Source organism: Dromaius novaehollandiae, chromosome Z (assembly GCF_036370855.1).
Source record: "Dromaius novaehollandiae isolate bDroNov1 chromosome Z, bDroNov1.hap1, whole genome shotgun sequence".
Lineage (NCBI taxonomy): Eukaryota > Metazoa > Chordata > Aves > Casuariiformes > Dromaiidae > Dromaius > Dromaius novaehollandiae.
In genome coordinates this window covers 54,316,616-54,338,043 of record NC_088132.1, presented here as the reverse complement: position 1 = coordinate 54,338,043, position 21,428 = coordinate 54,316,616, and the positions used below count along the sequence as shown (strand labels likewise).

The following is a 21,428-nucleotide window of genomic DNA, read 5'->3' as shown; positions in this document are numbered from 1 at the left end:
CGGCGGAGCCTCCTCTGCTGGAGGAGCTGCCGCGGAGCGGAGCGCGCAGCCGGCGCCGTCCGCTCCGGCGGCTCCGCGTTCGCTCGGCCGCACAAAGGGGCGCGGGGCGCCGCGGCCGCGCTCGCCGGCCCGCGGGTACCTACCGAGCTGGCCGCCAGCCGCGCACCGGCTCTAGCGAGTTAAGCCCTGGAGGTCTGGGGCGGGGTGGCGGCGTTTCCTTTTGTTTTAAAGAAGTGAGTGAGGTGGTTTATTAATTTGCAGTTGAAACGTGTTGCAGAAATCTGCCCCGGGACGGGAAGACTTTAAATTTTTTTTCCTTTTCTTTTTCAAAAAAAAAAGGACTGAAAGAAAGGAGTTTCCTTCCAAAAAATGAGTAAGACTTGGCAGATCTGAAACAAAGTGGAGTCAAATATAGGGATGGGTGGCTTTTACTGTGAAGCGTGTTGCTGGGGAAGGGAAAAGTCGTCGGTGGCTATAATGTAAGAATGTGTGTGTGTATGTACATATATATCTCCGTCCTGCTAAGGAGCCTTCTCCGGGGGCTGCGCGGGAGTTTCCGAGCGGGGCAGCGCTAGGAGGTTCCCTGCGAGCACGGGAGGGCTCAGCCGCTGCAACTTGCGAATTTCCAGCCTGCGGCTATTACTCAAGCCTACTAAAACGTGCCCAGATTTCTCTAAATGTCAGGGTGTGGGACGGTCAGTTTGATACAATGCAAACGGCAGGGAAAAATCTGTGTCATCGCTGGCAGGAGCCGCTCCACGAACCCAGCTGTCGTACCACATCAGCAAGCCGCCGCGCCGGGGGAAGCGCGGGGCCTTCCTCGGCGTGCGGGCACCGGCGGGGTTCAGGCGCGGGCGGCGCAGCTCGGCCCCGCGGGCGCGGAGCGGCCGCCGCCCCCCGCGCGCTGTCGAGGAACCGGGCGGCGGGCGGAGCCCGGGCGCCCCCTGCCGGCGGCGGGCGGCCGCGCCCGGGCCGCCTCCGGCTCTGTCTCCGGGCGGGCGGCGGGGGCTGCGCGCGGCTGCCCTGCGCCGGCGGGCAAACCGCGCTGCGCCCGCGGGGCCCCCGGGCCGCTGCGCCGGCGCGCCGCGCCCGTAGCCTCCGCGCGTCGCGTCCCGCCCGGCGGGGCGGCAGCTCGCTCCCGGGCGGGCGGCGGGCGTTGCGGCCCCGCGGAGCGGCGCGGGTCCCCGCGGGGCGGGCGCAGCCCCTCCGCCGGGCCCCGGCCTCCCCGCGCGTTTCCCGCCGCCCGAGGAGCCGCCTCAGGAGGGCCGCGGCCGCCGGCTGCGCGGGGGGCGGGGCCCCCCGCTCCCCTCTGCTCGCTGGGATCACGGCGATGGGGCGGCTGGGCCTGGGGGTCCAGCCGGGGGACGCGGGGTCTGGCTGAGGGGAGGCAGGGAACCCAGTCGAGGGGGGCCTGTGGGAGCTATGGGGGGACAGCCAAGGGACATGGGGCCTGTGGGGAGCAGTGGGCCCAGCCAGGGCACATGGGGGCTGTGGCGCACAGCCAGGGGACACAGGGTTCAGGTGAGGGTCACAGGGCCTGTGGGTGACACAGGTGGGCTTGGAGCCAGTGGGGGACATGGGGGCCCAGTTGAGGGGACGTGGTACACAAGGCCTATGGGGGATACAGGGCCCAGGCAAGGGGTTTGTGGCCAGTGGGGGACATGGGGGTCCAGCTGAGGGGACATAGGGCCCAGCCAAGGGGCCCAAAGCCTGTGGGGGATGTGGGGGTCAGCCGAAGGGACATGGGGGATGTGGGGGCCCAGTTGAAGGGACACGGGATGCAAGGCCTGTGGGGTATGCAAGGCCCAGCTAAGGGGTTTGGGGCCAACGGGGACATGGGGGTCCAGCTGAGGAGACATATGACCCAGCCAAGGGACACAGGGCCTGTGGGGGCCAGCTGAAGGGGCATGGGGGCAGTGTGGATGGTGGATGAGCTGGGATGCACGTGTAGCGGTGCAGACTGGTGCTCCCCAGTCTTTGGCTTTCAGGCATCGTGTTGCCCTGGGATCCTTTGCCAGCAGCCACAGGAAACCTGCTTCTCGGGGAGCGAGATGAAAGCACATGCCTGCAGCATACAGTGTGCTGAGTGTTAACCGCAGGGGAGGCTGGGGACCACAGGTACAGACCACCTCTGAGGCTTTGCTTGATTCCTAATGCAGGGCTGGACTCTGTTCCCAGAAGCACGTGTGCGCAGCTGGCTGTAGCACTTGTGGTAGCGCACGAGGTGGTGAAGTTACTACATGCACCATGAGGCTGTGCGTGGTGCTATTCTGAACATGTCACAACCGTATTTAATTAATGAGAGATATACCTTACACAGTTTTAATAACACCTTTACAAAAAAGAAAAGCTGAAAGCTTCCTTTAGTCCTTTACAGAGGCAGAAGAACAGACACGTTAATGTCTTCAATATGTGTTGCGTACGTACCTCTTCACAAACGTCCTTGCATGTGTGCTGTGTATGTGTTTATTCAAGGGCCTTGAGGTCCCTGCACATAGTGCAAGTGTAACCAGTCCTACTGGCCTCAGAGCACTGAAGCTAGAAAAGTCTGTCAGATGTGCAGAAGAAAATCTCCGTCACGAGGACACTGGCTGGTCCTTGTGCCGAGTCCTTTGCTTGTGCTGTGGATTGTGGCATTGTGGCCTGTGGATTGTAAATTCCCCAAACTGTGTTTAAATTGCAGTTATGTGTGTGCAGCATATGCAGTTGCATCAGTGCTCTGCGGATGAGCTTGCTGTATGCTTGGGGCAGGAGGGCGCTCTCATGCTTTGCTTGGTAGCTGTAGAGATGGTGTTTTCTGTGCCACAAAGTTGGATGGAGAGAAGAAAGGTGGTCAAGGGGCCTGCATTTGTTTTCCCCTTACCTGGGACAAGAGCCCTTGTACTTTCTGCCATTCCTTGCTCAGTTTTCCTTCTCATTTCCCCCTGCTACTCCCTCCACATTCCTCTTGCCTCCATCGCCACAGTGGTGATCTGAGTGCCAGACAGCTAGGCTGGGGAGAGGTAGGGCAGAAATGTCCGGAGGCAGCACAGCAGGGGCAGGATGGCAGGGCTGCTGTCACGGGTGGGGCTGGGATGGGCACAAGGTGTGGGTGACCCTGCGGGCACATGGGAGCTTGGGGACCCTGCTCTGTGCTCTACCTGAGACACTTACTTTTCTGGCCTCCCCGTGAGGCTGCTTCCGAGTCCAGAGCCACTTCTGGCATAAATTAGCGCTGGCGGGGGGGAATGTTCTAGTGCAGCAGCTTCCCCACAGCTGCCAGAGCGAGCGAGGGTTGCCAGAACATGCTGTGCTCTGGTCACTCTCCCATCTGCGCCCCTGCTTATGCTTGGGCCTGGAGACAGCTCTGCTGGCCTGTTGTGGCTCCAGCGCGAGCAGACGTCCCTCCCTCCCCCCTCCCTTGGCTCTTGGTGCTGGGAGTGGTGAGGAGGGGTTGTGGCAGATGCCCTGAGGACCTTCTCCACGGCCTTGTGCCCTATCGCGAGAGGCAGCTTTGCAAGTGGTAATGGGCCAAGCAGACGCCAGGGATAAATTAGATATGGGCCAAACCAACCAAGTGGCAGCACAGTGGACTAATTAATCACATGGCAGAAACGTGGTGAAACTGGCGAGGTTTAATTAAACAGAACTTAGGGTAAAGTTAATACATGTAAGCAATTAACAGTCAGCTGGCATAATAGGATCAAAGGATGCCAAAAGCAAAAGGAAATGCAGACTGTATGTATTTGAGAAAGGATAGCAGCTGTGAAAGTTTCAACCGGAGCTCAGAAGGCAGCAAGACGTGCTACATCTGGGATAGGTCATTTCTAGCTTGCCTGGTTTTCGCTGGAAAGTTGTGTAATTTACTGTTTTACCCATTAGTAGGAGCAGCAACCTCAATTCTCTAGTGCCACAGGTCTATTTGAGTGGTGGTTTTTTTGTTTTTTGTTTTTTTTTCTTTTTTTCTCTATGAACCTTAAATTTACTATATAGGCAGAGAGGGCAAATGGGCAGAGGCTGTTTTTTGTACATAAATAATGTATCCAACTTTCAAAATGTAACTGTAGACCATTTCACTATGTCATCTCACTATGACCTGAGAATCTGCAGCCTCTTATGACAGTGTCACCTCTATGAAAGTAGCTAATTTCTTACTTTCCCAACTTCAGGAGAAAGAAGTTCTTGGATGGTGGATCTTACAGGGATAATTTGCTTTCTTAACCTAGAATTTCAAAAAGAGAGAGAGACGTGATATTCTCCCATCTGGTTAAATTAAAATTGCATTGGTATGACATCAAGCTTTCATTGTAAATTAAACACAAGTGGGAATTTGATCTGAACTCATTGCTCATACAAATTCTTGCTCAGCTACTGCTTTTGTAAGGCAAAGTCTCCCCCCCTCTCCAAGAACATGTTTTCATCTTTACTGCTACTTTTCAAAGATGTAAAGTTTATCAGGGACTTGGCATCCTTCAGTTAAAAGACTCTGTGCTCAGGGTTGCATCAAACCTGAGTTCTGCTTTCCAGTTCTAGACCAGGCTGCCCTTCGGGGCCAAGTTAGGCAGTGCCATTTTGATCTGCGTGCTGCCGTTTCGGCAGGGCAACTGGGGTAAATGCACATTTCGTTCTGGCAGCGGTAGTGGAACAGCACTTTGTAACCTGGGAGTGTTTGTAGGAGCCTGCTGAGGACCAGGGTGTGGAAACCCTCATACTTGGAGTGTTGCGTGGGAGTCAAGAACCTGAGGGGTGTGAAAATTAAACCAACATCTTTCATTGCTTGAGTAAGTGCCTCAGGGTAGAGAAGGTTTAGAAAAAGAAGCCATGGATACTCTGTTCTGTACTGATGGTTGATGTCAGCTGGGCTTCAGCAGTCATAGGAGGTCTTGAAAATTATTCTTCCGCAGTTGTCCTTCTGTTGTCATGTGCTGCCATTGCATGTGTGTGTATTTTTTTTGTGTTTAGTGACTGAAAGCTGCTGCTGCTTTCTTCGTATGGTTCCTCAAATTATGTTTGTAGCTCAGTCACTGATGTGAGGTCTGAGCTAGTGTGCTCTGCGTGTGTGTACGCAAACTGTAGTGGAAAGGGAAGATGAGGTCCTGCCTTGAGCCCGAGGGCAGCAGGTGCTGCTGGCTCTCACAGCCCCTGTAGGGGCAGTAGCATTCGTGGAATTGCCTAGGTGCGGAACCAGTTGCACCATCTCTTGTCACGATGCTGTTGCAGTGAGCCTCTGAGCGTAAAGGACCTCCTATCGGTGTGCGATGAGTAGGCAGCTACTCCTTGTCAGAGCCTGCACCAGAGCCTTGGATTGTCAGTCCTGTTGTGTGGTAGTTCTGAACAAGCTGCTGTCTCATGTTCGAGAGTGCCTCATTTAAAAGGCACAATCTGAGATGTCTTAAAAAAGATTTCTGAACCTTTCAACAATTGTAAGATAGATCCTGGCTTACCACAGCTTGTTCAAGAGAGTATTCTTGCCAAGCATCAGTTAGGCAGAAGCATTTTCACGCCTGCTTGTGCTGATACTCACTTTTGTCACCCTTCTGCGTAGGGTAGTGGGCACCAAGTAATCCTTGTCCTTCAACATGTCTGTCCATTGGAAACTATTAACCTGAGGCCTCTGAAAAGACTATTGATGCTTCCTTAGCCTCCTTGTCCCTATTTTACTTGTCTTTCTGTTGGCTTTCTTCTTCCATCTGAAGGAAATGCTGTAGAGCAGGAGGTGTGGAGCAACATGCAACTGGCACTGTTTAGGTGCAGCACACCCATCTTCCAGGAAAAAAAATCCTTTATTCTTTTTCTCTGTGAACTTCTTTGATTCCCTTGTTTCTGGTTTGAGAAACCAAGGTTGCCTTCTGGGGGAGGAGGGAGATAAAAAGTATGGGAAAACATGAAAAGCTAAGCTTATAAACAATTTGTTCTTGACTTCTTTGTTTTGTTTTGTTTAGCTGTTGATGAGCCAGTGGGTGACACATAGGAAACATGGACAGAATATCTCAAAAGAAGGTCTGGAGCCACAGTGCTCTCATGAAGGCCAGAACTTTTGCACAATCTCGAAGGCAGGTCAAGCATTTGCTGTCTTTGAGGGTGGCAAATTCTGTAGGTCGTCTCCTTTTTGTGCCTTCTTTAGAGTGGTTGTGTTGCTTGGGGAACTATTTTGTAATAATTTCTGAGCTTGATGCTTCACAGTGGTTTCAGGATACAAGGGCTACTTGAAGTGCCTTCCCACTTGTGCACATCTGTAGACTTAGACTGACCTCTTATTTCCTGAGATGTTGTGTAATAATGAGGGTTGTTTAATGAGTATCTAAGCAAACACATGCCTGCCTGTATTTGAAAACTGGTCCACTGCATTAAAATGGGCTCTGTCTGTAGCTCTTTTCTTGTGTAACCTTTTCACTCATGACAGCCTTCCACAATGAATATCTGAGGAATACAATTACTGTCTAGATTTTTAAAGTTAATTATTAAATGGATGGTTTTGTTTTCTCCATGTACAACTTTGCTTGTGTAAGTAGGGGAAGGATGAAATGCTGGTTGGGTGCTGTTAGGGGAATATGTGTTAGAGCCTCCAAAAAGGGTTAGTGGAGGTTAGGGCTCAAACTGAATGAAGTCAAAGAGATGTCAGTTTTTGTTTGGGATTTGGTCATAAAAAGTGCAAATTCCATAGAGTTAGTATTGCAAAAGAAGTGATATCACATCATACTCTCAGCACTCTTGAATGGACAAAGCAGAAATGGGGCGTCTTTGGCAATGTGCAGTCAGCTACACGGAAAGCAGCTGGGTTCTTTTCCCACACACCCTGCGAATAGGTTGCAGCATATGTTTCCCAGTGCAGCCAGCCAGCTCTGGCCATCCTTACATAGGGAATGAAATGCTCTTGGGTTTTCAGTGCTTTTGGGTGGGAATTCTGAACGGTTATGCCATTATGTTAGAGCTGGGATGCTGTTATGCTAGAAATTGCCTCATTGCAAAGGCTCAGTTTGAGATGTTTTGTATCCTTTCTGAGCCATTCAGCTATTACAGGATAGATCCTAATTTATACAGACTCATGTAAAGTTTGGGTTACAGCTGAAAGCTGTGTAGCGGACTTTCTTGAGGTTGAACGCATCACCAGTAGTTTTCTGAAGATGTTACTCTGTACGTATTCATGTAGCTGTCATGTTCAATATAGCCAGTGAAGGTCTGTGCATGTATGAGTTAATGTTTTAACCCTAAAAACATCATGTGGAAATACTAAAGCACTAAAATGCTAATATATAAAATACTAAAATAAGTATGTGTAATACAAGTTACATAGTTATAACATAGATGTATATATATAAATCTCCATTCCAGGGTTCCTAATAGCAGTTAAACCGTAATCTATCTTGGACTGTGGAAAAAAAATGTCAGTTTGGGTTACTTGCTGAAGTAAAGAGCCCAAGTAGTATATTTTGACAGCAATATCAGGAAACTCAGAGTTTTCGTGATAAAAACTTTTCAACAGCAGTGTTTCACAAACTGTTGCTGAAAGGTATTTCTTAAGATTGATAGATATAGCATGTATGTAACTATATGGAAGAGAGACTATTTATAAAACCATTATAATAGTTGACATTTATGGGAATTGTAATGCTTTTTTAGTGGCCTTAAATTTTCATGTTATGTACACATTCAATGCATTAATTAAGAACTGGAATAAAAATTACAATATGCTATTATGAACACACTATATATTTTAGAGAACTTTTCAATTGTTAGAATGGGAGCCTAAGAAGAAAGTGAGAAGCAAACACAGAGGGGATTGACAAGTCTGAATACCACTTCAGAATCAGTTATCTGAAATTCATTATCAATCTGTACTAAATAGGGCCAACTTGTCATTATAACAAATCTCCATCATAAAATATATGGAGAAATCCTGAAAACAGGAAGTCCTTGGGCAGCATGTTTGCAGATGGAAAGGATCATGAATTGTTTCCAGTATCAATGACATATATTCATGTACTGAGTTATAGCATTTGACAAGGACACAGTGGAATGCTTCTGACTAACTCCTTTTTTCTTTATCTGTAGGTCAAGATGTTGTTAAATATAAAAAGTATCTTATGGATGTGCTCTACATTAGTTCTAACATATATGCTACCTAAAGGTAAGTCTGTCATACACAGAATCACTTAATGACATTCATTTTATTGACAGTGGACAGCATCATGGTCCAATTCGTAGAGTTTATTCCAAGACCCATGAGATTTGATTTCTGGTCTTGCCTCTGCTACTATATTTCCTGCTGTATTGTGTATCCAACTTTGCTTCTGTGTTCTCCTCATTGCCTTATTAATTTGTATAAAAGACTCTGTGGTAGGGATGTTTCTCCCAATATTTCTACATGTCCATCTGATGTCTCATGAGGTTTTAAGTGCTGCTGTAAGTCAAATAATAAAGAAAGTGCCATAGGATTACCTTATGTAAAGTAAAATAGATTCTCTTCTCCAGATTTTCAAGAATAGAATTTTAGTTCTGAGATCTGTGCTTGTGAAGTGTTTGACCTGTGGGTCAGGTATGTCTTATACCTTCATTTTGCATGGTCCAAAGAGGAGTTACCCTACAACAGATGAGGAGAGGGCTGCCAGGAGTGCTAACTGTAGTGGAGGGCTGACACCTTCCACGGGAGCTTCAGCCTGGCGCCATGGAGCAGGCAGGGAGCAGTGCCTGCAGCATGGCTCTTGGGAGCAAGGGCAGATGCCTGGGACCGAGCTAGCCAGGCTGCAGAAGCAATGAATGAAATGGGGGTGTCTCTAGGCTACAGGAATGCTGATTCCTCACACCTCGCAGTCAGATCCCAATGCATATACTGATGTATGTCATGCCACAGCACCATTTTGGATTTATAGGACGCATGTGCTTCCACAGTTCCTGCTCTCTGTATTCAGGGTAAGAAGTTGCATGTAAGAAGGACAGGGCATAAACCAGTAGCCCCAGTTTCTTCTTTGCTCTGTTAGCTAGTGAGGAGCTATTGGAGCATGCATCTGGAGTGGATGCTGTGTAAGCCCTCTTGTTGATGGGGGGTTGTTATTAGCTGACCTGTGTGATTTGAGTGGTCTTTAAGATATTGAGAAGAGGTAGGTTCCAGGCTCTTGGACTTGGAGCAGGGGTGCAGTAAGGCAGATTCAGATGTTAAGTTTGTGTGATAAGAAGGAGCACTTATTACTTCTCATGGTGATTACATGATAACACTGAAAAATATATTCATGTGTGGTTGCCACGGTTATTTGAAAGTTTGATTCAAGCCTTCAGTAAGCAAGCTACTGCAGACTCACAAAATTATGATAACAGCAAGCCTCAAAGCAAGACAAGAGCAGTTTTGTTTCTGTTCTGTTCTGTTCTTTTTTTTCTTTCCTGTTCTGTCCTTTTGAAACTGATTTTAGTCTTGGAAAAATCGAATGTACTCTTTTTTTATTTTTGCCAGCTTGTCCACTGGCTCTAGCGAAGCCTTTAGGTGGTACTTTAAGATAAAAGGCTCTTGTGCTTAGCAGAGTCAACTAAAAAAAATGTAGTTTTCTTCCTGGAGCAGGTTGGGAGAACCATCTTTTACTGTTTCCTACTGTTGCTTCCTCCTTAAAGCTGGTTTTGTTTTTCCGTTCTTCATTAAGTAACAACAGGCCAGGAAGACTATGGTTGTCTTCAGAGACAACAGACTGAAAGCTTCAGGGAGAGGGCCAGGGACAAAATCTGAGCCTCTATTCTTTTGTTCATGGAGGGCTGAGACTGATTTGGCTATTGAATGTCAATTTACTATATTGTTCATATGAAGCATTCTAGGTAATTCTAGATATTCTAGAATAAAATTCTAGGTAACTGTTTATGAGAAGAGGTCTTGGACTTGCAAAGTCTACGTGGTGAACTTAGGATCTTTTTACTTCATGAGTTATAACTTTCTTTAAGGTAGAAGTGTCTATTTTAAGATATGGTAAAATGAGGATAAAATGAAAACCTATTAACCATAATTAGTCATCTTCAAAATGAAGTAAATGGTTGTACATCATTCACATGAGGAAGGTTAGAAAGATAAGATTTTACCTGAAAAGCAGCTTTGGGATGGAGATGTGCAGGAAGATGGAATAAGCAAGGAAAAGGAATCTGAAAAGAAATTAAACTTGACATTTCTGTTATGACCTATTTAAAATGTCATTTTTATTTAGGGTATAGCTCCATGGACACTGTAATCTCACAGACATTTTGCCACTAGACAGGATAATACTTCTCCATCCACTAGTGCTAGTTTTCATGCTTTCCTTTGTACTGTAGCATTTATGTGGGTATATAGTCAACTGGATCGGGTAAATACATTGTCTGAAAGACAATCTATTACATTTTTTGAAGGTTAGTTTTTTAGCTGGATCAGATCTTTGATCTGACTTTCTGCCTTGTGCAAATGCTAGTGCTGGCAGAATTAGGGGACTGGGAACTCATCACTGGAGGTGGGGAAGAGTGGCACTGAGCCTTGTAGCGGTAGGATATGAGTCTGAACCTTTAGATATCTCCTTATTTACTCTGCCTTTCGTCAACTCTAAAATGGCTCATGCGGTCTCCAGAATGGAGTTTTTAGTACATAGGCAAGTTCTGTATGAACATCCTGATTAAAGGTTCTCAAAAATAGTAGTTCAGGTTCTGACCAGTCCTTATTTGCCTGAACCTTTGAGGAGGAATGTAGAAAGAGCCTTCTGCTCCTAGAAATTAACTGTGAACATTGTGGCGTTTATTTTCAAAGTTAGGGGCCGTACTTTTGTTAGAGATTCTTAACCATGTTCAAAGCATGACCATGGTGAAGAGAACAAAGATCATAAAATGTTTTTAAAAAGATGCCTATTCTATAGGATTGATTCATATCCTTTTACTTTGAGAAATGTCAGCTAGTTCATGTATTACTGTTTTTGAGCATAGATATTACAAGATCACTGGCAAACTTTTCCAATACATCTGGTTTCTTTAGCTCAAAAAGAAAAATCCCTGTCTTTGTGTCTAGAAGAGTTAGACAGGGATTTCTGAAGTTTCAACTTTTTCCTTTTTAAATTCTGAATTGGAATACAAAACTGAAGCCTTGAAATCTTTCATGAAACACAAATTCCCACATCTCCATTCCCAAAATAGATTGGGTCACTCCACATCTTTTATTTGAAAGTCTCTTGAGTATGATGCCTAGCAATATTTCCTTTCAAAAGCTTTTAGGCAAAATCATTCTGAAATTTTAAAATCTTTTTTTCAAGAGTCATATGGGAAACTTATCAAAATTGACACACTAAAAAAAAAAAAAAAGTTGAGCTTTGGTGAGCTGGCATTTTCTTCTGGGAAAAATGCTGTGCTGAAAACTTTCTAAGCATCTGTAGTATTTGGGGACTAACCTACTTTCCTGTCTGCCACTGCACTGGTCTCTAATCATCTGTCATTCAGTCTGAGGTTTAATTTTGGCATTATTCTAGCTGCTTAGTTTATTCAACAGCTTACCATAATATCTTCCCAAGCAACTCCTTTCCTCTGCCAAGTTCCCCAAAAGGCTTTATTTGGATGTTTCAGTTGAATTTCCCCCCCCCCCCCTTTTTTTTTCTTAAGTGTAAATCTGGAATCCAAGAGTCTAATAACAGTCATAACAAAACTTTAGCTTTATTTAGAACACAAAGTTATAAGTATGCAACATTTTATGCATTCACCATTTATTATTATTCCTATCTTTGTTTCCACTCATCTTTGAGAATGGTCACATTCATAAATACCTAACATATTTGCATGATGCACTCATTAGATTTTATGCAGCAGCATACAGAAAGCAAATTGAGAATGCTCTTGTATGGTTTCTTTAAGACTAAATTCCCGGGAGATATATTTGTTGGGAGGGCAGCAGGAAATAGAGTGTAAGCCTCTGGGGTCACAGGAGCACCCCTTCGCAGGACCTGCACTGTTTGCTCTGGTATACATGAAGGATTAATGACAGAAGTTAATGAACAAGGTTTACACCTATTGCTAGCTTGAGATTTACTTACTTTGAACTAGCTGATGTTAGGATATTGTAGTTTACAAGCTGGACCTGGTGATTCTGCTAAATATTGGCATTTATGTCTTAGGTAACTATTTGTCATGTCATGAAAGCCTTGTAATCCAGAAAAGAATAGAAATCCCCTAATCTGCAGTGTATGATATATTTCTAAGGGGTGTGTGTGTGTGTGTATGTATGCATATATATGTATATATACATAAAAAATACACACCAGTTAATCTGTTTTTGTTGCATGTTTGACATCGTAAAATACATATGTGCATGCATATGATGTTTGCATGCATATATATCTGTATACATGTCACATTGAGTTCTGCAGCTGGGATTTACATTTGCCTGGCTTCCTGTGATTTACTTGCAGAGTTTGAAAGTAATTTATTCTTCATTACTTTATACCTTCTTCAGTTACTCTGCTTGCTCAGACAAATTGCCTGGTAAAGAACTCGGTGCAGGTTTTTTGTTGGGTGTCAGTCTGTTATCTCCACTGTCAAAGGCCTATACAAGTTTGTTGAAGCAATGCATTCATTTTAATTATTTTTAATATTCTTATTGAAAGATTTAGGGTTAATGAACAGAATTTTCAAATTCAGTTTTAGTAGTCAGATTCACAGAACACACAAGTTCATTGATACTCTCTCTGGCTGCTGAGAGGTAGGTCTCTCTAGCAGATATGTAGGTAGGCTGTTGATGAACTGAAAAAGGAGATTTAAATGTTCTTGTCTCACAAATTTGGCTTAAAAAAGAATCTTTTGCTCTTTAAACATACGCTTTTGTCTGCTTATTCAGTAACAGCATTCTGTTCTGTTAAGATTAATTACATAGCAAAATTGTTCTTCTAAACAGTGTCACCTCATGTAGGGCATTCTTTTCTTTTGGATTCAGACATTTTGTCCGTTACAAAAATTGATGTTGTGGTTATGGTTCGTATAATGTAACACTGCAAAGTTCTGTCTTTTTTTTTTTCTGTAGATTTCTATTTTAAGAGATTTGTAACTTTTACAGGAAAAAAAAAAGGGGAAAGAGGCTTTGTTTTTGAGCAAGAATTATGTTTATATTGTGTCCAACTTCAAAAGAAAGATATCAAGCCGTACTTTGTTGCTAAGATGAGCTGACTTTACAACCCAAATGGTAGACTGGGAGGACCTGAGGCAGTTTTGCTAACAAAAAAGGAAGAGGAAAAAAAAAAAAAAGGGCAAGCTTCCCCCCTCACACACCTTGAGTAAAGCAAACTATCTTTACTCAAGGTAGAGAGAGGAAACCCTGTCAAAGAAACCCAAGAGGCCTGAGTGCAGATTTATAGCTCACTGAGCTACCTGCCTGTGAGAATGTCCCTTTACTTAATAATGCACCCCAAACCTATTACAGCCTTTGGTTAGGTCATCTGGTAAGGAATGCCCCTAGATGCTGTGTCATATGATGGGCAAGCGCCCATGGCTTTTGGCTACAGCTGGAGCCTGCCTAGCCTTTGCGCATACAGCATTGGTGTGTGTCACATCCCTTCAGTCTTCCCTCAGTCCCACATGCCATCACCCCCCGGTAAACTGATACAAATGTATGACCTTAGCTTTAAATTTGGTTAAGATAAGACAGGAACAATTTGTATGGAAGTCCTACTGAGTAGCTGAGACATGACAGGCTGTTTTCCATCAGGATGTCACATGGGAAAAATTTTCATTCTGCCTTCTCTCATTAGTCATTCTGATGTCTGAGATATTAAATATTTAAATGTAGAAAGATATGAAAAATAACTGCTGAGGCACAATATCTAGTGGGTCTGCCACAATTTGACTGTGCTGTGCTGCTCTGGGTCCAGCCCTGCAGTCTCATCTCATACAAAGCTCTCATTGACTTTGCTGGGATGTGCAGCAGGTGCCCAGATGATTTGAATTTAGCTGTGTATTTTCTTTCTCTATTGTCTATGTATTTTCCCTAATGAATTAATTGTGCTTAAGAGTTGGATGTATTACTTAGCAACAGAAAAAATGCTTATATTCATCACCAGCCAGGTTAGTCACTTCAAAACTGTCCCTTTTTTTTTTGTTAAGAGTGCATGATGTTACTAATATTTTAGGTCCTACATGGCTGGGTGAAGAGATGGGATAAAGGAATGTTCAACAGTAGGGAATTTCCGTCCTAGTCATTTGGCAACTACCTTCCCATCTCAGCTTGTGTTCAGATTTACACAGAGTTACAAAATGTTTTCTTGCTTGATGGCTTGTTTGTATTTTGCTGGCCACATCCTGTCTAAAGAATAATTTATACCGTACAATGATTAGCAGCCGAAAAAGATACATAATATGGAGCGTGAGCCTAAGCTAAAACGCAGAAGGGATATATGGATTAATGGGAGAAGAGACTGATGCTTTGTGCATTGGCCAGTAAATTCTGCTTGACTAAGGAGCTTGGATTGCTGCAGGAAGTCCTGTTTCTTGGAACAATACAGGAACATCACTTAATCCAATGCTTCAGTTACAAGCATGCATTGTTTTCCCCCTCCTCTCTTCTGCTTCTCTTGTCCTTCTGCAAGTCAAAACAAAGAGTGCTTTTTATAAAGTGCTTTGTAATACTTTCTGCAGTTAGACAGATGTATTTGTAGCTACACAGTCTTCCCTATTCTGGGATATAGCCCAATTTATGATAGATCTAGTTTGTATATCATGATGATTTGTTTTTGCTGCCAAAAGCTTTCAGTCCAGACACAAATTTTAAAGAGAGGAAATTTCCTCAGGGTTCAGTACTGATATTCCAGATCACTTGCAACCAGAAAGAGATCTCTAAAAGTTATTAAAATTCTGTCAGTCAGGATAATTATGAGTAGGTCATTTTTCATTTAAGAAGTTCCATCTAAATGACAAGAGATCATAATAAATACTAAATATTTTGAGATTGATTTTAATCTCCCACCTGTGCAATCTGGCAGTAATTCCATCACAACTGATAGGATTGGATCTTCATTCTTTCTTTAGTTCTACCCCACTGTTATTCACTAAAGTTGCAAGAAGTTAAAGGTGATATAAGGGCCTGCTTTGTTTTCCTACTGATAAAGCCAGTCCTTCCTAGTTTATAGTGATCAATTGACTCTAGGGAGTCAATTTGTGTTTCTTTGCAAGTTGTATCCACTGCTTTTTTTTTTTTTTTTTTTTTTTTTTTTTTTTTTTTTTTTTTTTTTTTTTAGAAATGTATATGCAATCACAACTTTTGAGCTAGTCTTTAGAAACTTCTACTGGCTTGTCTGTATGCCTTGGGAATTCTCCAGTCTTCAGTTCTTGTATTGGACCTGGCTTTGTCTTTCCTGTTTTACAAATAGATTCTTGCTAGATCTGAGTTAGGTATGAATTGAAGTAACCTGAACAATTCTGTTCCAAATTCTGGCTCTTCATTGGTCAGTTCAATTTTTTTTCATTTTTCTAGCTAGTAGTTTTCTCTAATATTAAAATGTTTGGCTATCAAGATGTTTATTCTTCTATTGAATCATTTGAAGGTAATACTATCAATATTTTTTGCTGTATAAAGGTCTCTACCTCTGACAAAAATAATCAACTTAATAAGTAAATTTGCTCTTTCTATTTTTCTTCCTCATTCTTTTCTTTCAAAATCTCCACTGTATATGGAGAGATTACATTTTTGATGATAGACTGGCAGATAATATTCATGTGGTGCTGTCTCTTATTTCATGCATCACTGTGGCCAGTATTTATTTGAAGATACTGTACTCCTAAACTTTATGAATCCTAGCTCACTTCAAACTAATAATCGGCATTTTCAGACTTTCAAAAATATTTGAGTGCAGGACAATGAAAGAGGAGATATGTATGTATATGTATATATGTTATTGTACCATACTTAATGAAGATTAAAAGCTGGTGTATAGTAATATCTAACAGAAATCCTCCTTTCAGACATTTGCTGTGTGGAGGCTGGATGAACAGTAGTCAGCTTTCCTCTCAGGCTGTTGTCAGATGGAAGCATTTCACTGAAAAGTGTATGCAGCTAGAGATGTCATAAAATTGATAAAGGTCCTATCATGTCAAGTTTGAGTCAAGTAGGGACTTTCTGTGCATTTTATTTCCTCCTTTGCTTTAACATCCTAAAATACTTTATTTCTGCAATGTGCTAAAGGCCCTGCAGCAGCAAGGAAACAATTTTAAAAGAATGACTAGTTAGGATCTGACTGGAAAGACTTTTGTTTCAGTACATAAGCAATAAAAAGAGTTAACCCTTGAAAGGATAATGGAGTAGGGAATGTATTCTCTGCAAAGTTATAGGCTGTGTTTTACTCTTAGGATGTGAATGCCTAAACAAGCTACAGTGAGGTAAGGCAGTGTGAACAGACAGTGTGTCAGCGACTCTGCAGTAGCTCCCCTATGTGCACGCTGTTGGCCAGCAATAAATGTGTGGTAACTCACCATCTTTCACTGAGACTGGTTTTATTCCTATGAAGTAACAAAACGTAGCTCTTGCAGTTCAGCTGTCAGCTGAAAATTTCAAAACAGTCTGCAAAGGAGGTCAATAACTTTGTGGCTATAATAAATGGAGAAAATAAATCACAGAGCAGTGAATTAATTTGCCCAGACAGGAAAGGGGTGGAGGCAAGACTAGGGCCTTTGGGCTTAATCAATGGCCCAGGATATTGAAGCGCATTCTTTTTTAGGTTATACTAATCAGTCTGGCTATAAACCAGCTAAGGATCATGAGATTCTGGTCTTCAGTGTCAGTGAATCCTGAACAATGTGATTTATCTTTTTCCTCATTTGATGGTGCACTAATGTGATTTCTCCTTTTTCCCCTCTCCCCCTCCTTTCTTCTAGTTAAAGCAGAAAAAAAAGCCCTGGTAAAAGGATCCCTCTCTGGAACTTCAGTCCTGCCATGCTTCTTTTCCACCACACCCACTATAGCCTCCAGCTATGCAGCTGAATATCTTCGAATCAAATGGTCAAAGGTTGAACTGGATAAAAATGGAAAAGATGCAAAAGAAACCACAGTCCTGGTGGCCCAAAATGGGAACATCAAAATAGGCCAAAACTACAAAGACAGAGTGTCTGTTCCAACCCACTCAGAGGAGACTGGCGATGCTTCGCTGACTTTCTCTAAGCTGCGTGCAAGTGATGCAGGGGTGTACCGCTGTGATGTTATGTATGGTGTTGAAGACACACAAGGCATTGTATCATTGGCTGTTGATGGTAAGGATTTGTTTATTTTACTTATTATCAGCAGGGATTCCAGTTAAAACAGTAAAAGCTAGTAATTGCCATATAACTAGAGGACATTTAAAGGAGTGTCATTAGCAAATTTTTCTTCCTTAACTTTGACTCTTCCAGTTCTCTTTTCTTTTGTTTATTCTTAAGAACCTTTTCTAGTCTGTGGTTTCCCCATTTCTCCTTCTTACCTTTTCGGAGGTTACTCCTGAAACTCAGAACAAATGCTATTTGTTTGTTCCTGAAGTAGTTTGATACTCTGATTAGTTTCATATTCTTTGCAAGATGAGCTTCTGCTTTTACAGTCTTTTTTTAGGAGAAATCTCTAAAGTTTTCCAAAACCAGCCCTTTTGAGCCATAGTGCATAGTATAATAATATGTGTCTGAAAATGTCTTTACAAGTGTCTTTATGAGAAGACAGACTTGGCAGGCAGAAACAGTTTCTTTTTAATTGTTTATGTAGGATGAGAAGAAGCAACTGCCTTGCCACTGGAGCTCTAGTTGGCCTATCTTCCCACTGGTCGTGCAAAAAATAACGCAGACTAAACTAGGAACCACTCTTTCTGTGATAGGAACATCAAACACAAAAGAAGAATTTCCTTTGTCCCAGTAATAAAGGTTGGATAGTTAGGAGGAAATCTTTCTGGCAGAAACTGCAGGAAAACAAGAAGGGAGATGACTGCTAATGTTCTCTGACACGGAAGATCCAGAGCTAAGAGATGGCCTTCAGGTACTATAAGGAAATAGCATCCAAAACTTTGAGGAGAAGTAGTGTACATGTAAAGGAATATAACAGGACTTTCAAAAGTGCGTAATTGACAAAAGGAGCACCTGATCTATATGTGTTTTGCTCCTAAAAGCACGCTTATACAGCACAATGAGTACAGGCTAGAGACTGCTCCAGAGCCCGATGCTGTATAGCCCTGTCAGTGTGGCACTGAGTCTGAACTAATAAATTGTGCTGAAAGGCAGGACATACTAGCCTAGGCACAGTGCCATGTTAATACAAATTTTGGACCCAAATTTTTCTGTGTGCTTAGGACAATGTTGTGCTGTGTGGATGTACCAGCTTGCATGAACATTAGCTTGGACTCTTTGCCTTGTGCTCCTTTGCACTTAGGTGTTTTTTGAACATTTCAAAGCATTTATTCTAATGACTGATCCCAAAACAAACATTAATATCGGCTGCTGGAAGTCATGGCTTTGGCTAAGATTTTTTCATGAGCTTAATACTGCATTGTTCTTCCAATATGCCTAACAAATTCAGCAGTCTTTTGGCATTGATTCAGTGAAAGGTTTTGGAGGTGTGGTCTTAATTTGGAAATACAGTAAGTCAGTATAACTATTAATGTCTGTATAACTTCACAGGCTGTTTACTCCTATTGGCAAAAGCAGAAGAAATCCTGGTTTGAACATTATTTTTCAGGAACTAATGTACCTAGCATTCCTTATTCCTTTTAAATTGCTCCCTTGACTACATATCTATATCCACGAGCAGCAGACATTTACTGCAATAAAATATCTGATGATTTATGCCAATGCTTCAGCTTGTATAGTTAGTTAGTGCTGCTGCAAAACACTGTATGAGATGCACAGTTCAGATTTTTTTTTTAATTAAAAGAAAGTTTCACACACCTCTTTCTGCAACTGCTGTTTCTTATGATTGCTCTAATGTCAAAATTTAGGAAAGGGAAAAGGCCAGATCTTGATCTAAATGGAAAATAGTATTGTTAATTTCTCAATAGTATTCAGTTTTTTATTTTCTCTATTAAGTAAATAAATGTCACTTATCAGACTCATAAAGTTTTCATATGGATATTGTTGTCCCTCAATATTTCTGCCTTCATTTCATTACAACTTTCTGGATTCTCTGTGATTTCAACTTTTGTTAAAAAAAAAAAAAAGGCCCAAATCTAATGAGTTTTCATTGTGTTGTCTTTTCGAATCTGCAGTCTAAAGTAATGACAACTGCCTAAGGAGAAACATGATCTTTTGCACTTACTCTGTGTACATTCTTCATTGACTGTCATTACCACAGTACTGGAGAATCTTCTTCTCATACTGAAGGTGTTAACTTCAAAGCTGGCAGCTGGCATAGTTCAGCACTGGGTTTTGGTCAGCTCTCCTAAGCTAAGTGGAGCTGATACAAGTGCTTGTGTGGGAGCCCTGGGAAGCCCTGGTAAGAGCATTACCAGTTTTGCTAGCACAAGAAATTACATACAAGATTTCATTACTCCAGTATGACAAATACCAAATTTTAGGTGGAGTGCAGTAGCTGAACATGTGCAAACTTTAAGCTTGTCACAATGAAGAGTGAAATGCATTCTTGTAGCACGCTTTCTCTGAGGTCTGAATGGGCATGTTTTACTTCACCTTTGCAGTGGATTAAAAGTGGTTATCGTGGCTCAGCTGATGCTGGAGTAACTTGATTGTTGTCCTGAAGTGAAGCAGAATCCTTTTATTTAAGATAGGAAGCTTCTGCAAAATTCCCTGTGTGAGGGCAATTCAGATATAGAAAGAAATATTACTGATGTTTCAGAAAGCAACATGCTTCTTCCTTGCGCAAGATGCATATGATACCTTTCAGATAAGATTTTGTAAAGCACTTTGGGATCCCTCTGGAGAAAGGATATTTGCACATGGTCAAAGTCACTGTAACCATTATTTGCTGCTATTCTTTAAGTGCCAACACTGTTACGTGTGGTGAGAACTGAGTCAAATTTAAAAATTTTGTTAGAAATGGCCAAATGAATTAGGCCAAAGCTTATCTGGCATAAGTCTGCATAGTTCTCCCACAGTAGGTGAAATTCATATCATGATAACTTTCTGGGTTTTGTTTGCTAGTTTGATTGGTTTTCTAAATCAGCGCAGGACTTGAGACCTAGATATTTTTAGTTTTTCCATTTGTTTGAACATTCCCTCAAATGATGACTTTCAAACAAAAAACACACTCCAGCATCAATGAAGCCAGTTAGATAAGCTTAGACAGCTGTGCTGTTTGTTTTTTCAATTGAACCTGTTACAGGTAAGTTAACACACAACTGACAGAGCTACCCTGAATAAGGAGGAAAAAACAAAAACAAAAAAACACCTAGTCGCCATTTCTTACCTTTCATCTAGGTTTGTTAGGAATAAAAAAACCCCACTGAACCCAGTGTGTATCCAATGAATGCCTTACCAGTGACGGAACTTGCTGTGCAAAATGTGATTTCAAAGAAAGAATTTTCTCCATAGAATATAATTTTTTTCCAAGTTAAGCTTTACAAACTGAACAGTTGGTATTACACATTGGAAATAAATAATAAAACATTTAAGGCCTACTTTTTTTTCTGTACCTCCAGAGACCAAAACTGCCTACAAAAAGATGCATATAATAGTGCATCTAATTTGTCTGTGTAGGTATCTCAAACACAGTTACAAATTTGATAGTTTGCATGTGACCGTCCAGTTAACTGGCATTTTTAGATGTTAAATAAACATCTGAAGTTCAGAAGAGTCTGATTTGTATGTTATTAAGCAACAGGATAATACTAGCTTTATCATTAAATGGGATTTATATACAAAACCACCTTCTTTAACCACTAAGAACCTATTCTTTAGCGTTTTGACTTGGGATGCAAGAGCATGAAATCCTACATCACCATATGATTATTTATGTAGGGTCTGATTAGAAGATAGTATGTTTCCTATTCTGCAGTCATTTAATATAATCAGTTGTTGCGTAATTTATGCTCCTCACAAATTGGGCTTAGAACAAACTCAGACCCTAGAGAATGTCTGTAGTATTTCAGATGAAAGATCTGGCTACTCCAGTATCCTACTCCGATTAAGGGAGAGAGAGCTGATAGGGAAGGGCAAATGTAACTGTTTTTCCCCTGTATACTCTCTTACTGTCAGAGACTTATAGCCCATGGACTTCCTGAGACAGAAGCAGTGGCTTCGTTACATAGCCCTGCATAGATTTTTTTTCTTTCCAGGCACTTGCTTTTTGAACACATGTACATTTTTAGTCCTCATTTAGTTGGTTATCATTTGCAAGAAGACAAATGTTTAAGCATCCTTGTTGTCTTTCTCTCTATGTTGCATATTTCTACTAAATCCTTTTTGACAGATAAAAATCTATTTAAAGAGTAGTCAGCTCCTCTTTGATGACAGTTTGGAAACTTTGCTATAATTCTGAGCTTTTTTTCTTTGCTTTGGTAATGTATACAACTTATGCCTAGTAT

The 21,428-nt window shown here is 42.3% G+C and overlaps 1 protein-coding gene across 2 annotated transcripts in view; it reads left to right on the top strand.

The window, feature by feature from the left end:
• The window catches only part of LOC112983666 (versican core protein), a 114,967-nt gene that overhangs the window by 1,347 nt on the left and 92,192 nt on the right, over window positions 1-21,428 (top strand). For both annotated transcript variants that reach the window (XM_026100936.2, XM_064501557.1), the window contains exons 2-3: window positions 8,032-8,107; window positions 16,816-17,187. In XM_026100936.2, the coding sequence (XP_025956721.2) occupies window positions 8,038-8,107; window positions 16,816-17,187 (442 nt within the window). In that variant the 5' untranslated portion in view covers window positions 8,032-8,037. The remainder of the gene's footprint in view (window positions 1-8,031; window positions 8,108-16,815; window positions 17,188-21,428) is intronic.